Source organism: Accipiter gentilis, chromosome 18 (assembly GCF_929443795.1).
Source record: "Accipiter gentilis chromosome 18, bAccGen1.1, whole genome shotgun sequence".
Taxonomy (NCBI): domain Eukaryota; kingdom Metazoa; phylum Chordata; class Aves; order Accipitriformes; family Accipitridae; genus Astur; species Astur gentilis.
This window is the reverse complement of record NC_064897.1, coordinates 5,976,867-5,992,670: the sequence shown is the minus strand read 5'-3', so window position 1 is coordinate 5,992,670 and position 15,804 is coordinate 5,976,867. Positions and strand designations below refer to the sequence as shown.

General features: G+C 42.3%; 1 protein-coding gene across 2 annotated transcripts; it reads right to left on the bottom strand.

Moving 5' to 3' along the window:
* Nucleotides 1–797: 797 nt before the first annotated feature.
* LOC126047670 (aristaless-related homeobox protein-like) lies at nucleotides 798–15,723 on the bottom strand. Of its 2 annotated transcripts, none has more exons than XM_049821607.1 (9): nucleotides 14,458–15,723; nucleotides 13,938–14,044; nucleotides 13,266–13,384; nucleotides 12,201–12,334; nucleotides 5,242–5,688; nucleotides 4,714–4,984; nucleotides 3,784–4,130; nucleotides 1,611–1,958; nucleotides 798–1,013 (listed from the first exon to the last, which is right to left on the bottom strand). In XM_049821607.1, the coding sequence occupies exons 1-5, from the start codon at nucleotides 15,191–15,193 to the stop codon at nucleotides 5,675–5,677; spliced, it is 1,110 nt and encodes a 369-aa protein (XP_049677564.1). In that variant the 5' UTR covers nucleotides 15,194–15,723; the 3' UTR covers nucleotides 798–1,013; nucleotides 1,611–1,958; nucleotides 3,784–4,130; nucleotides 4,714–4,984; nucleotides 5,242–5,674. The 2 variants fall into 2 exon arrangements, with proteins under 2 accessions (XP_049677564.1, XP_049677565.1); XM_049821608.1 differs by having other exon boundaries at nucleotides 1,611–1,955.
* Nucleotides 15,724–15,804: the final 81 nt, after the last annotated feature.

Genomic DNA, 15,804 nt, shown 5'->3' with positions numbered 1-15,804 from the left:
TTTACCAAATCTCACTTTTACAGTCACCTAGCAGCAAACCAGTTTCCACAGCTGCAACAAAATATTAAAACCATCAAAATATTTACACATACCATACAGAATGTATGGAAATGTGCTATCATACCCATGTAAACTGTCTACAGTTCCTGTTAACTGAAAAAGACAGCAGAGAGCTTAATCCCTTTTGAAATAACTGAGCCACCTCAGCAATAAACTGCTGGCTCGGTCCCAGAGATGATGACAAAATAACTCAAGAAAGCGGTACCCACCAAATACTTAAGCCATCAAGTAATTCGTAAAAAAATTTTAACACGATCCTCAGACATTCAAACCCAGCTACAATTCAAATGGGATGCTAAACCAATTAATAACTGACAGGGATCTGGTTACACTGCCAGCATTTATAGCTACAGTTTTGCTGCCATTTATTGTTGTGGTTTTATACTGAAAATAATTTTTTTAAAGTAATTCAATGCTAGCAAACACTAAGCCCATGGTGGGCTTCCAACGACACTTCTTTCACTGTCCAGAGTCCCTAAAATTAGGTGTAGTTGCCGAGTTCCTCCCCCTGTTCTGCATACATCTTACTCTTCTGGGCTCTCTTCCCACATATTCCAGGATACCATCCATACCTTCTGACTCTTTCATGATCTGGAATTTCCACCTACCCCTGGTACTCTGATGCCTGTATCAGCTCTTTCCTGTCTGTGTGCTCCTCAAGATTAGAATTCATTAAGAATAATAAAGCCAGGAGATTGCAAAAAACACAGACCAGAAGCTTTTATTGATTGAAATTTCCCTGCTGCTTTCCTCAGCAGGAAAATAATCATGGCAACAAGAAAAAAAAATACAACTCCCCCCAAAAGAAACAAAAAAGTGCTTCTGTTGCAAATATTATTCTCATCTCTCTTTTTGTCTCTTCTTATTTTGCAGAGTTTAAAATGGCAATGCTTCCTCCTCCTCTGTTTTTTTCCTCAGAGTGCAGCATCAGGCATTAGTAGTTTCTTTAATATCTGAAGAAAAAACCAAACAGATTCATAAGAAAATGTGATCTCACATGACATAGAATACCTTGAATTTTTTCAAACGTTTTATATTTCAAAATTAGACACCTCCACCCCACCCCCCCACCCCCCACCAATATTTAAGGCATATGACACCTTTCAACAAATCTAGAGTAAGGTACTTTTGTTTCTAAAATAAAGTCTGAAAATGGAAATCCAAACAGAAGGCTCTCCCTTCCCCTTCCCTCCCCTCTCTTCTTGTTCAGGGAGTTCTACCTTGAATAGAGGTGTCTATGCCTCTGGAAATCTTAGAAATAATCAGTCCTGTGTAGCCATTCAGCTTGCAACAGATGATGTCTGACAGAGGGCAGAACTTTGCCATCTATTTTCCTGACCTGTAAGTCCCCACTTCTAAACATAGATGAATCCAAGAACTCTATACAGGATAACTGGACCTGTCTTGAACAGCAACCCAGAAAAAAAAAGTTCCATTCCCATTCATGCCACAGTTTTGATCCTGCATTCAGAGGAGCAATTGCTGTCTTGGAACTCTTTCCTTATCCCCCCTTTCCCCCCCAAAAAAAAATCAGCTGGCTGTTCAGTTACCAACAATAATCTCTCCTTCCTTGCTGCTACTCTCTACTTCCTCTCTTTCAGCAAGTGATGTCAACTCTGGCTCCGTTTGGTGGTTCTGGTATGAACTCTGGTCTGGTGGCGTCACTTCCTTTTGTTTTCCAGTGTGTGGCATGGATCCCAATGTTGTTCCATTGGGCCCTCGACGAAAACATGGAGAGGAGGGCAGGCAAGGCGGCTGAGTGTAGGAAACCTGCTCTGTGAAGTACTGTCCTCCTGCTGCGCTAGAAAATGGCATTTGTGAGCACATCTGATTTGAGAATGGAGCTCCCTCCATGTAGAAATCATTCCAGGGGACAGCTTGATAGGCAGCGATGCCTGCTGAGGAAAAAGCAACAAAGAAAGGACAGAATAATGAAAATAAGGAAAAGAGGGTTAAAACCATCTATATGTAAAAATGTGTATGTTGTGCTTAGGAGAGCATGCTCAGTGCAAGTACAGTATTACAGTTATGCCGTTATGGTTACTGCAATAGAGCAGACATCATGCACGTATGATGGTTAACTCTGGTGTTTACACTGCAGTGTATTTATCCAAAATACAGTTATTAGGAGAAAAACACAATGTCACTTCAGCACAGATCCTGAGTGTGTATGTAAATGGTATTAGAGACACACACCCTCATTTTTCTTCCACTCCTGTTTTTCAAGTTAGCTCTGCAAAGCTTAAGCTGGATGCTTAATCTTCACTTTCATTTATAAAAGCGGCAATCCAGGAAGCAGGAATGTTTTTTAATTGGTATCTATAATTCAACTAAACTGCTCACTTGCTTACACGCTGAAGTAAGAATTACGGGTGTGTCTACACTAACAGATTGGTTCCCTCCCCATTGCACTTCTGGAACCCCAAGTCCTGCTATTCCACACTGCGTAACAGTCATAGGATCCCTTCCTCAAACAGAAGAGCCATGCACTGCTGATTGTGCTCCAGACAGAAGTATGGAATAAGAGAACATCAACTCTGCCTCTGTTCCTTCAAAAATCCTCCAACTTTATCAAGGCTTGCACCTTTACACATCCCTTTATGCTTGCATGACAAGCCCCAGGGCATGCAACACACTTCCAGCATCATGCTATAAAAACATTAATTTGGTGCACTGGGAGACAGCCCTCTCATTACTTCTGGCACTTCAAACTTAAAAAACCACAGAAAATAATAATTACACCTTGCAACCAGAGAGGAGAACCAGGCCAAGTGTGCTAGATAGCACAGGTGCTGCCAACCTGTTCTGGAGAACATTAGCCATGAACAGTGTGAACGTGAGCCAGCTTGCACCCATCAGTCTGTGAGTCAGACTTCTCTCCCTGACAGGGTCCACAAAAACGGTACAAAAACAGGAACAAGATCTGTGGTCTGAAAACTCTTTATTCTCTTATGTGAGAAGAGGACAGATATATTTTTTGGACTGGGAGCTTGATTTAACAGACCTGATGGTCCAAACAAACTGCAATAGTTTATCTTTCGGTTGTACTTGGGCTCAACTTAAAATACAAATCCCTGACAAAACAAACCAACAATGCCATTTTTACCTAGTTACTTTTTAGAAAGATTAAAGCACTTCAGCATAATTACGTCGTGTTACAAATTCATGTCAGAGGAAGAAAAAGCAGCTATATCCATACTCCCTTGGCCCCTGTCTCTGACCCTCTTCTTTTGCACTACCCTAAGATACGTAACATTCTTTCAAAAGGGTTTCTCCAGAAGCCCAGCAAAGTTAGAAGCCTGTTTTTCTTGCTGCTTTTGTTTGCTGTGGCACCTTTTTCACTTTGCACCCTTGACCCCACCCACATACGCTGAAGGCATGTTTGTTTGCACAACAGTACACTCCTGAAAAAGAAAAGTTAGCTCTCCATTCCAGACAAAACCATTGTACTACCTGACATATTCACTTGGTAAGGCTCTCTCTGACATGCAGCCTATGTAGTAACTTTTGATTCCAATTAATGGGTCACTCAGCACTTTTAAAAAAGCATACAAGGAAATTAAAATAAAAAAAGATGCGCAGCATATATATATATATGTATGTATATGAACATTCCTTCTTTCTGTCACAGTGATGAGTAAAACCACTGATCATCCTGAATGTTTCAGGGTACTGTTTAGTTACTGCAGAGGAGCAGGATGCCAGAAGATTTCAAAAATCTACCTGAGTTTCCACTTGGCTGCTGTAACAAAAGCTGTCCCCCCATGTGGTTTTGTACGTAGCCTTGTGTAGCTCCTGCTGCCCCATAGGTTATGGCTCCACTATTACCAGGTAAGGCGAGGAAAGCTGTATGGGACTCGGTGGCTGTTGTAGGAGTGAGGTGGACACTGGAGAGCACATTGCTGGCCAGCTGACCTGGCACTTGGTGGAACTGGGAGAGCTGGTGCTGCTGGGGATATTGAGGCAGCTGGTAAGTTCCACCCTGGCTGCTGTACTGACAGTACGTGGTCTCTAGGTTGCCTGCTGACTCCACCTGCTCAGGGTAATTGCAGGAAACTGGTGAATTCAAGCTGCAGAGAGCAAGGAGAGAGGCAATGGAGAGACTGAAGTAGGGTCAACAGCTACAGCAACCTGTACAACAGTTATATCTTCCCCTTGACAGCTGCTCCAAGCCTGATCTGACTCCAACCCTTCCTCACAAATGCCAGGCACAGGGCAAGGGCAACAGAAACCACTTGAGCCAAGTGCTTTCACTGCAGGATTCTTTAACAACGCGCATGAGTGGGGATTACCCTTCCTTCAGTTCTTCCCACTCTCCAAAGCACACCCCAATGCCTAAAACATCCTCTCTCAAGGACTGCTTTGCACTGTGCTTCTGAACTCCACTTTCACTTAACAGGCATGCAATTCTGAGAGCACTCTGATTAAAGGTATCACTTTTCTGATAGCAGGTGCCCTGTCCTACTACACACATTGTATTTTTTTCATACTCCATTTAAAGGACATTCTCACTCCCATGTCCTACTTTTCACCTATGCTCCCACCTATTTCCTGGTCCCATGTCCCACCTTCACCCACCCAAGGCTTCTCCCAGGGTTCATTTTTTTCATCTCCCTTTTCATCTCCCTCAAAGCCAATCTCATCTGTTCCTACCCTTGATTCTGGATGCTGTAAGTGAAGGCCTCCCTGGAGCCATTTTCCTGACTGGACGAGCTGCATTCACTGCTGGCAGTGTCCACCATCAAGGGAACAATATGACTGGGGGGGTTGACGGACAGACTGAGAGGTAGGCTGGCCCTGCGGATGGGTGGAGGACTTGGAAGACTAGGGAAGCACTCCATTCTGCTAGAACTGAAGTTGAGCTGTGGTAACGCCTTTGGCTGAACTACTTCACAAGATGCCACCATTTCTGCCACTGAAGAGACTGTGAATAAAAAGAGAGACTGTCATAATATGCTGTCATACCATCCTGCCATACCAAAAATTAAAAGGAACAAGCAGAAGGAATGACAAGAGTGACAGAACAGAAAAGCAAGATGCCAGTGAAAGAGTGGAGATTAACTGATGAGAATAAAAGTAAACATTGCTGCTGGGAAGCAAAAGGGAGCAGTGGGAAGTAAAAGGGAGTAGTAGCAAGCTCTCTGGAACAGAGGATGATGTTTATTGGTTAAATAAGATTACCTTCATGATTTCAGTCTCTGCATACTGGATTTATTCAGCTCTCAAGAAGGCAGCCAAATGAAGCAAAGTACTTCCTGGAAAAAAGCCAGGAACAATCCCCCGGCCATCTTCCATCTCTACTGTCCTTCGGGAAGTATGTACTGCACAGATTACCCTTTTGAAAAATTTAACTGTGCTTTGAAAGAAACAAAAGCGTGCCTTTAGAGATCCGCTGTCTAGGCCATTTTTTAACCAAATTTTCACTTCTGGTTTGGCCTCTGATGAGTCATGCCAAAAAAAAAAAAAAAAAAAAAAAGCAGAGGTGTCAGCTGAAGGGCCTTGGGAAAAAGAAGCTGGGAGATGGAAAAGGAAACCAACACCATTTGGTTGCTAGAATCTTGTTTGGTGACCTGTCTCCTCAGTCACTGCTGGAAAAGGAGAGAGGAACAGTTTCCTACAAAACAGCCTCTGTGGAAAGAGGACAATATAGGAAATGAAAAGGTCAGAATCAGGTATGCTGGTGATCCAGAGTAACAAGTATACACAGAAGTTCAAGAAGCTTGCACATGGTGCAAGAGAACAAGATTCTCTTTTATTACGCCAAATAGCAAATGATTTCTCTCCAGAAGTGTAACCATCAGGTCTGCATGACACAATTTGAAATTATTTTTAACATCTAGCTAGGCTTGAACCAGCACAAGGATGAGGCAGATACAAGAAAATAACACTGACTCTTCAGGTTACATTGGTCTACTCCCACATGTTGTAAAGCATTCATGGAAAGCTAGTAGTGTGGACAGTTTACAGCTCTACTTCACCCTTGCAGGCTTACAGAGTAACATCAAATGCACTCCACCAGGGTGTGAATCAAAGACCTTCAACATAAAACCTAAACATAAAGCTGTAACAGCAAGCATGAGCAACCTTTAGATAATTTTGAAATGCATGCCCAGAGAGCTGATAAGGAGATGCCACTTCAACACCTTGCAGCACCGTTTCTCAGGCTCCCCAGTGTGCTGTGCAGTTGTGTCTGTCCTACTGCATCTTCCCACATCCAAGCTTTTTCAACTCTCTGCAACTATGGAGAGAGGGAGTCACGACGTTTCAAAGAATACTTGAATAGCCCTGATTTGGGGCTCATTTAGAAAAAATAGAGCAAGATCTAGGATGGCATCTCTAAAGCATTCACGTGCCCAGGCAATTCTCAGCAGTTTATTTTTTCTATTTGAACACACTGTTTCTCTATATCAGGCAGCATCTGTGATGTACCTGTCACACTCCTGTTTTCTGATACAGCACAGATCCAGTCCCACACAACAAAGCACTAGTCAAAACAACATTTCGTTTCCTCGCAAGTCAAAATGGCTCAGCCAGAAACAAAGCTGAAGATATCTTCTGATTTTTTAAAAACTTTCATTTGCACTGGTTCTCCCAACCATTCTGTCCCAGAATGTAGCAGTTCACACAAACATTATGAAACAGCAGCCACGTGGGGCACAACTTACCTTAAAAACAGTCTATATGCAGATAAAGCTTCAGTTCAATAATGACAGTAGGATTAGCTATTCTGCAGATGGCCTTAGCCTTGCTCAGGACGAATACAAGCAGTGTTAACAACATAGCCCAGGAAATCACTTCTAAACCCAGTTTCACACCTACTAAGAATTAAGTTCTGTTTTTTTGAAATATTTGCAACACTTAGTGCAGATCATCTTTGTGGATCATGGCAACATGACCCATAGGCAATGAGATCTTGAAGACAGCACACTCGGCCTCCAAAGAGCTGGTTCAGCCTTTTCTAAAGTTTCCTCTACAGGTCTGTCCTTCCAAAGAAGGACACTGAATTTCTATCTTCTGAATAAAGTCACAAATGCAGTAAGATTAAACAATTCCCAGAGGAGTAATATCTGCTAAATCTGATGTTATATTTACAGAAGATTCCAGCATCTTGTTCAATGATGAATTCTGATCACAGGCTGAGGTAATACTTATATTTTACAATTCTGTTGCTCTTCCTAACACGAATGTAGAGAGAACCTCAGAAGGCTTTTCAGTGAACATGGGAATGTAACAGTAGGATTTTTGTTTATCGCTTCCACTGTTTCTGGGTTTTCAGTCCATGAGACAACCTTGGGAATTTCTGGAGAGCAATTTAATAATTTACAGCTTCAGATCCCTAAACCAGTCCTGGCACTACACTTGTCTTAACTCAAGAATGGCTATTCTAAGTCTTCAGCTCCACATGTGTCTTCCCCCTACTGTAGCTGCTTCCTCAACATCCTAGCAGAGTTAAGAGACCTATTCTTTAACGCAAATAGCTTCCAATGAATGGGACAGAGTCTTAAATTAACAAAAATGGATGTGTTTATTTCTGTCGGGATGACTGTGATTTCAGTCTTTCACCAGCCTTGAAGGAGACTGAGGCCTATTCTAGAGAGGTGTCCACGAACTTACAACAGTGCATGGTTTCAACTGTGAGACTATGTTGTAAGAAGTTCCTTTCACTGTTGGTAACAGACTAAATTATGTGCACGAGATTTGTGACCTGAGTGACACCTATCTGCATTGGAGCCCTTCCTCTTGACATCAGCCATACATTACCTTCTTAGTCAAGCACTTGTTAACGTTGACTCCAGAAGGCCTTGGCATGAGACCCCTGCAAGGATTCTGGCAGTTAACTGTGCAGCTGCCTGCAGACTGTTTGGAACGTGGGAGACCACGATTGTAACTTTTTAACAAGCCCAGTGTTTGGGCACAGTGCAGCTGATGTTGTTTACAGGCTGAGCAACCAGTCTAACCTCAGATGGTCTACTTGCTAGGGCTGCTTTCTCAAGCATCAAATCGAGAGTTCAGCAAAAGGCTGTATTACTATGAGTCTCTACATCATACACCATCCAATCCAGTTTCTTTTAATGAAACATGCCTGTGTAAGTGCAGCATTTACTGGAACATTAAAGGCCATCACAAAGCTTTTCGCAAGATACATCCTCTTCTTGAAATTAATGAGAAAATACATTTCTCTTGTAAATGACAAAAATCAAACTTAGGGGCAATGGCATTCTTCATTTAATGGACTGAAGGTCAGTAAACCAACTTCAGTCTCTGACTGCATTGCTTTGAGAATTGTGTCAGTCTGAGCCTCTCCTGGATTTTCAGTAGGCCAGAACCTGCCACTTGTTTAAAAGGTATGACTCTTGCTTGCCACGTCAGCTACACATCAGCTTTAAAGTAATTTGTTCAACAGCCAGAATCCTATAAGTAAAATTATTAGAGCTTGTCATTTATTTACCGTTCATTGACAGATCATATCCAACTTCATCCAATTGCTTCCAAGACTTCTGTTACAATCCCACCACTGCCACTGAATAATCATCTTGCTATTTGCATAAGAGATACCAGCATAGGCTGGGCTCCTGACATGTGTCCGCAGCAAGATAGTCACATGAAACAAAATATTTCCTGCAAAAGCACCAGTGGGGCAGAAAAATCTCCTCCCACAAACCAGGGGCATAGAAAGTAATTTTTCTTTCTAAAGGGTCAACTCTAAATAAAACATAAGCCAGTGGTTTAAGTCAATGAATCACAGATATATATCTCCATAAGAAATTTCAGACAAACAAGAAAAGCTTCCAATAACTGCAAATGTCAAAACCTCCTCCATTAATTTAAAGCAAGCTACCTGTCTAGCAAAAGTAGTAAAAAAACCAATTCTAAGATCAAAGCAAGCTCAAGATTGAATTTTTGAAGCACAAAAGGCTCTTATGGCAAGTAATGTAGCTAATATAAAAATCAGAAACCATAACTGCAAGCAAGGCAGAGCACATCTCAAATACAAGTTGCGGGCTTTTTTAATCAACTTGTTTGGAGAACTGTACAAAACAGTGGGACAAAAAACCAAAACAAAACAGTCAGAACTACTGGCTAGAGCAAGGAAAAACAACAGAAAAGGCAGCACTGAACACTCCAGCGGTGTTGGGTAACAGATCGTACTGTTCTCATGCACTTAAGTCATTTGCTTGTCCTGCTGAAAGTGGTTAAACACACTGCTACCAAGGAATGCACCTGAATAGCCACTCCTTTAGGCCACGGGTCTCTGGGTACAACTGCACCATTGTGCACAGGTCACAGATTATTTTGCTGAAACCTGCCACGAGCTGCTTCCACAAGGGCCACTTTTACTAAGCAATTGGTTTTGCCTTGTAAATTGATGACCTTTTTATTCATTTGTTCCCTCTTTTATTTTGCATCTGTTACTTTGGATTTTATCCTACCCAAGTTTTATCTCCTTAATTTTCTGAGATATTCTAATAAAGAAAACAGATGGACCCTGGATGGCCCTGTTTATTGACAAACTTTTTTTCTGAGCAAGGAGGCTGAACAAATTCAAAAGTCGCACTGTCTTTCTTTTTCCATTTCATTTTCCGCTTTCATTCTCAAAAAGAAAAGTCTGTTCAGGCAATGCTAGATAACAAAAAAGCAAGCTTCATTCCCCATGGCTGTGTTATCCTGCATCTAGTGAGGCAAAACTGCAACTGAAGCTTTTCATGCAATTGTGCCGTGCAGATCTCTCTTCTGTGAGGACTCTACACCTAGTAAGTCTTTTCCCTCAGAGGGAGCACTAATTACGTCTCTACTCTGCCCAGGCACCAACTCTCCCACGACTTGTGGGAACGTAATGTTTAAGAATTCCCCTTTCCACCAAATTTGATTAGTTAAACAAATTTGGGGGGGGCAGGGTGGGTTTCAGAAACAAAGAGTGTGTGGCTTATTACACACACCATATTCCTCCCTTCCCTCAGGAAACCGGGTTAAAAACCAATCACCAAACCTCACAATTTGTGTGCACTAGCAAAGCATGCCTCTTTTCTGAAAAGTGATTTAGAAAAGGTACCTTTTTTTTTCCAAACAGATCTATATCTGGAAAGTATTCACCAGCCTTAGAAAACACAAATAGATTTCATTACTTCTTGCCCAGCATGATTTGAAGACAACAAGGGGAAGCTTGTTCCCTCACATAGATCTAGCAGAATGAAGGACATTCTCATCTTCGCATGTCCTTAACACTGAAGATACAGGAGCTTCAGACATGCAAAGGAAGCATGTGTTTCATAAAAGCTAGATGCATACACAGTAAGTGCAGTAGGTGGCAGTCAGCATCAAGTTCAAAGGATTCAAGGAGTAAAAACCCAGCTATCTTTATTGCTCATTTTCTCACATAAGCAGTCCACTCTCAGGGACATTCACTTGCCCTTTTCTTCCTTACACATTGCACAAAGAATTCAGATGGGACATTTCTTTCCGATTAGAAAGATTGCTTGTGTTTTCCACATGGAGAATTGCATCCCAGTGTGCAGATTCCCCAGAAAGAAACTGCTTAATACAGACAAATTACAAGATCATATCCCTGAACGAAACTTTATTTCTCTAACAGACTTAACTCTCTTTTGACTAAATAGTATGTCTGCAAATGTACTTCAGGAACCAGGAGAGTTCTGAACACAAGTGTAGAAATATGAGGATGTTTGGTTTGTTTCCTTTAAATGAATTATTTTGCAAAATCTTGATCTTCATCTAATTAAATACAGGACTGCACCGCTTCATCACTCTGGAAAGCAGTGAATCATTCAAACACTTTGACCATATTTACTCTGCTGCAGGAGGAAGTGGAAAAAGTGGAACTAACTGGATTACAGTCATATTGGTTAAACAGCTCATAGAATTGACTAAAGTAGTCCTTGCCTTGAGACTCTGACAGGCAAGCGTAAATGACAGAAGTGCTAAATTACGATATCAAGAAAGTATCTCAGGTAGGTACTTTTAGCATATATATCTATTTATTAGTATTCTAAGCTTATTGATACAATCTTATAGTTGCTTTCTACAGTGCCAAAATACTTTTAAGGCATCAACACTGTTAAAAATACATTAAAGTCTTTGGGTCATTATTAGAAAATGACTTGCACAGAACTGCCCTCAATACTGATAACCCTGTATATTTAGAATACAGTGAGGGGGCAGAAATGGTGGCATGAAATTCAAAAGAACGAATTACACCGGAAAGCAGGAAAATACGCACAACAGTACCACATGTCAGCACATCTACTGCTTGGGAGATCCATCCCTAAGGAAGTGGTGAAATCCTCATCATTTGGGAAATATTTTCAAGTTCTGCCAACTTGGAAAAGTGAACATATATAGGAAATGCTTTAGGGAACATTCCTGACTCTGAGGAATGCTCTGATACTCCACACATGAAGACAAAATTGAACAAATCCTTTCTTTTTGGTTGCCATCAATCTTTAAAGTCTAAATGCAGCTCAGGTAGAAAACTGGTCCAACAGCACACCCCACTGACTTTCAGGAACACTGCAACAGCAATTAAATTGGGCTGTATGCTAAAGAACTCAACTATTCTCACTCCCTCAAGGTCTTGCACAAAATGGAAAATTGCACTGGTTGGAGAAGTAAAGGAACATCCTTCGGAGTACCTGAGGGAGGCTTTCCTACCCCAACAGTTTATACAATGCACCTGCCTCATACAGCTCACTTGACTACAGGTTGTAGCCGGAACGTTACAGTCTAAACCAGAACATGGGATGTCTGTATCTGCCATGAAGAGGTTAATAGCCAGAATACTTTTTATCATCATTCAGAAAAGTGGTACCAGTGTCAAACACCTATTACAAAAGAATGTCCCAATCACATATCCTTATGAAGTCATAGTTAGAATTCCTTGCTGGCTTGTGCTAGGACACAAATAAGGACTGCAAGTTTGGTTCTAGCATTAGCGCAGAGGCACTACCCCGCTGGTACATAGCTGGTAGATATTTGATTAGCAGAGAGCTGTTAAACCTGGTGTCACTTTTTGGACTGATGGCGTAAGGCTCTCACATGGCCTTCCCTAAATTGTTTGGGAATCTACCAGCACCAGCAGCTACTGCTGCAGCTATGCAAAATACTTGTGCTAATAGGGGTCTCACCTGAGGTGGAGACAAGTGGTGCAGGATGTCCACTGAGCAGGCTGGAGTAGTTCCCAGCCGTAGTGTCTACACTCAGCATGGCAGACTGGTCACGAGCAATGTCAGGCAGTGGAGGCATGGGCAGAAGAGGTGCCCTGGAGGTATACATAAAGGGTATGAGCATGGACCAAAAGACAAGACATTATGACAAAATATACACACTCTTCTAACTATCCTACAATGGGCAATCCATGATCACTAGCAGGTGGAAAGAGAAAGCGCCGCCTGACTTACGAGTGCAAGGGGACATGGTGCAAGGGATGCTGTATCAACAGTATTTGGGGAAGTGGCCCCATGTCACTAGTGTGGAAGGACAGGCAGCAGGGACAGTGCCATGAAATCAGTCAGCTGATCTCCAGTCTTTCACTTTTCTCTTTTCATTCTGTTTTCTTCACAGGAAGACTCTCACTCCAGACTGCCATGAATACCTCCCTGTGGAGACTAATTTCTTCCCTCCCTCCCTCGCTCCCCCTTGAAACACCATGTATCCTCTCACATACTCCCCCCACCCTCCCATAAATGTCCCCTGCTCACCTACAAGAAGTGCTAGCTTGTATTTCTTCAAAGAAGCCCATGACTTTATTAGACTGATCTATGCAAGCAGCATTTCCATCACCAAGTGAAAATCCATGGAAATGGAAAGTGATGGTGGGAGAAGGACTGGGATAAAAGAATTCTCAAGTGCACACAAAGCACCTGGCCAGTGCATTCACAGAAACTAAAAATGAAGGGGTGATTCCACAGACCTTTTCTATCTCATCCCCTGCTTTCTACATGAGTTCAGCAAGAGGGATTTCAACAGTTTTATTTCAAAACAGTCCTACAGATTAATCAAAAGCCCTCTTAAGAGGGCCCACTACAATTTGCCGAGAAATCTGTCAGGCTGGAGAATACAGAGGACACACTACAGAGGTCCAATTCAACGGTCAGCTTTCCTTAGCTTAAATATAAAGGGGAAAGGGCAAAGGAAAAGATTTAATGCATTAGGTATCTATTGTGGAGAAATGAGAAGACAAAATCCCTCACCCATAACCATCTGACCCAAAGGGGACTGACAGAGCTGATGATGTTGGATATTTTTTGTTGCCTTTCACACTCAACTTCTCCAATTTTCGCCACTTTGCCCTGCGATTCTGAAACCAGACCTGATAAATGGAAAGAAAGGATACATTCAGAGAGGAAACCACCTACAATGGGGACAAAGGCAACGAATCAGCAATGAGTGTCTCCACACACCAGCTGAGGCCAGAAACATTTCTTCCAGAGAAAGGAACCTTAAGAAACCTTTCTTCCAGAGAATCTGCAAGATTGACTGCAAGCAGAAAGAGAAGAATAACAGCAGAAAGATACCCCCAAACACCAGTTTCCTTCGTGACCCATGATCTTCAAGATAAAGAGATTAACTCCAATCCTCCTCTTTTACCTACCCATTACGTGTCTCATCTTAGGAAACAGGAAGAGATGGACTACGCAACCGCAGACTCCCACTGCCATTTTGGGTGGGGTAGTAGTGCAGTGTCCATCCCTGTGAGCTCTCTTCCTTCTCTTGTCACCAGTAGCAGGTGCAGTCTCTATCCCATTACTCATGAGCTCCTCTTTCCTTCCTAGTCAAGCTCCTCAACCCTGCCCCAGTCCCTCTCCCTGTCATTTTTCTGCACAGAACCCACGGTCACCACTGTTAACCCACACAGGCATTACCATGATACGCTGTGGCGTTACACCAACCACAGCAGCAATCTCCCTCCTCTTCTCATTGTCAGGGTAGTGGTCTTCTTGGAACATCTTCTCCAACTCTTCTAGCTGCTCTAGAAATGACACATTGATCAAAGAGAGAGAGATGGGGAGTATGTGATAAGAAAACAAACAAAATAACCCAAAAGAAACAAGGCAGGGGAAAAACAAAACGGAACATTTTTTACGATACTTAGAAATATGTGAACAACATAAAAGTTATTTTTTTAAAAAAGTAAATCACAAAAAATAAACAAAAATCTTCCTCAACAGTAAAACAAAGAGCATTGCTAGGGATACTTCAAATATAAGGCACTCAGCAACCTTTATTTGAAGTTTTCACACATCTAACAGTGCAGAATGCATTGCAGTACCAGTTAGAGCAGTTCAGCACCTCCATGCTGTGCCTTCAATATGATGAAGGAAAAATCAGTGCCATTAGCACTACAAGTGTCACTGTCTGCCAGTGGGTTCCCCAGTTATCTACCTGCACTATAGAAGGTGCGTGACTTCTTCCTGACTGGTGGTAGAATTTCTGGATTCTCAAGTAACTCTTTTCTTCCCTTGGTTCCTTCATGGCTCCTTCCAGATCCCAGGACTGAAGCCACCTTGTAGGACTGCTGAGCTGCAGCATTGGCTGAAGCACATTTGGATGATCGGCGAGCAGCTGGGCCACACACATCCTGCCTGCAGAGGTCTCCAGGGATTCCACTAGATGCTTTCTCAGTGCACATTCCACTTCTGTCGTTACTTTTTTTCTTCTTTGCCTCCTTTTCAATCCCATCAGAGTAATAACCCTCACACTGTTCATGTGACCCTGACTGACCTGTGGGCTCCTGTTCAAATTCAGCCACAGAAAGTGGGGACACAGCCTTCACGTCACTGAGGAAATCTGACAGCTGCCCACACACTGAGGCAAGGCTGAGCTGGCCGTCAAGGGCCACAGAGTCTTCGGAAGTTGACCCAGTTGCCTGCAGGGTACAGTATCTTCCATCTTCCTCCACCTTCTTTACAGGGCTGATCCTATCTTCTCTTCCCAAGATATCTTCAACTTCTTCGTTTATAGCTCTGCTTCGGCATGCAGATAGCACACTACTCCCTGCACCATGCCCACCGACAGCATCAGCATCTGCCACAAAGTGCTCAGTATTCAGCAACGTGTCCTCCTCATCCTGGCACTCTACAAGGCAAAAATTAAAAACAACAGCCCCCTGCGTGCACATTGTCTAAGCCAGATGTGTGGATAGGAAGTTTCAGTTATGGAATAAGGAAAACACTACACAATAAAACCCAACAGCGAAAAGAACTAGAGAGTTCAACATAAAGACTGTCAGCAGGACAGAGTGCTGCTAGGAAAGCAACAGCAAAGAATGCGGTGTGGTCAATAGGGAGATATTCAAACATCTGAGATGAGAAAAGTCTCAGTGTGAGAGTGAAGATGCCTGCAAAATCAACCAACTGTAAACCACAGGGAGAATTCATTCCAGACACAGAAAATAAAGGTAACGTTGAGTATTACAAACACAGGAGTGGGAAAATAGCACTGGGGATAACAAAGGTCTTTGGAATAAGGAACAGAAAAAAAATCAATGACTTATCAAGACACTAAGTGTCATCTTATTAAAATGAGCAAAAGAAAATACAAGCAAAATTCTGGTCTACCATGTCAACAGTGATTATCTGACAAATGACATCACTTTTCGATTTATAGAGGTTTTCTATTTCTATCATACTCAAGCTGACCAAGCAAAAAACCAATTAATTGTACAAAATTCTAATAACTGCCTTCTAATAACTGCAGCTGCAGTTTTCAGCAGCTTCAGCCACAACTCAT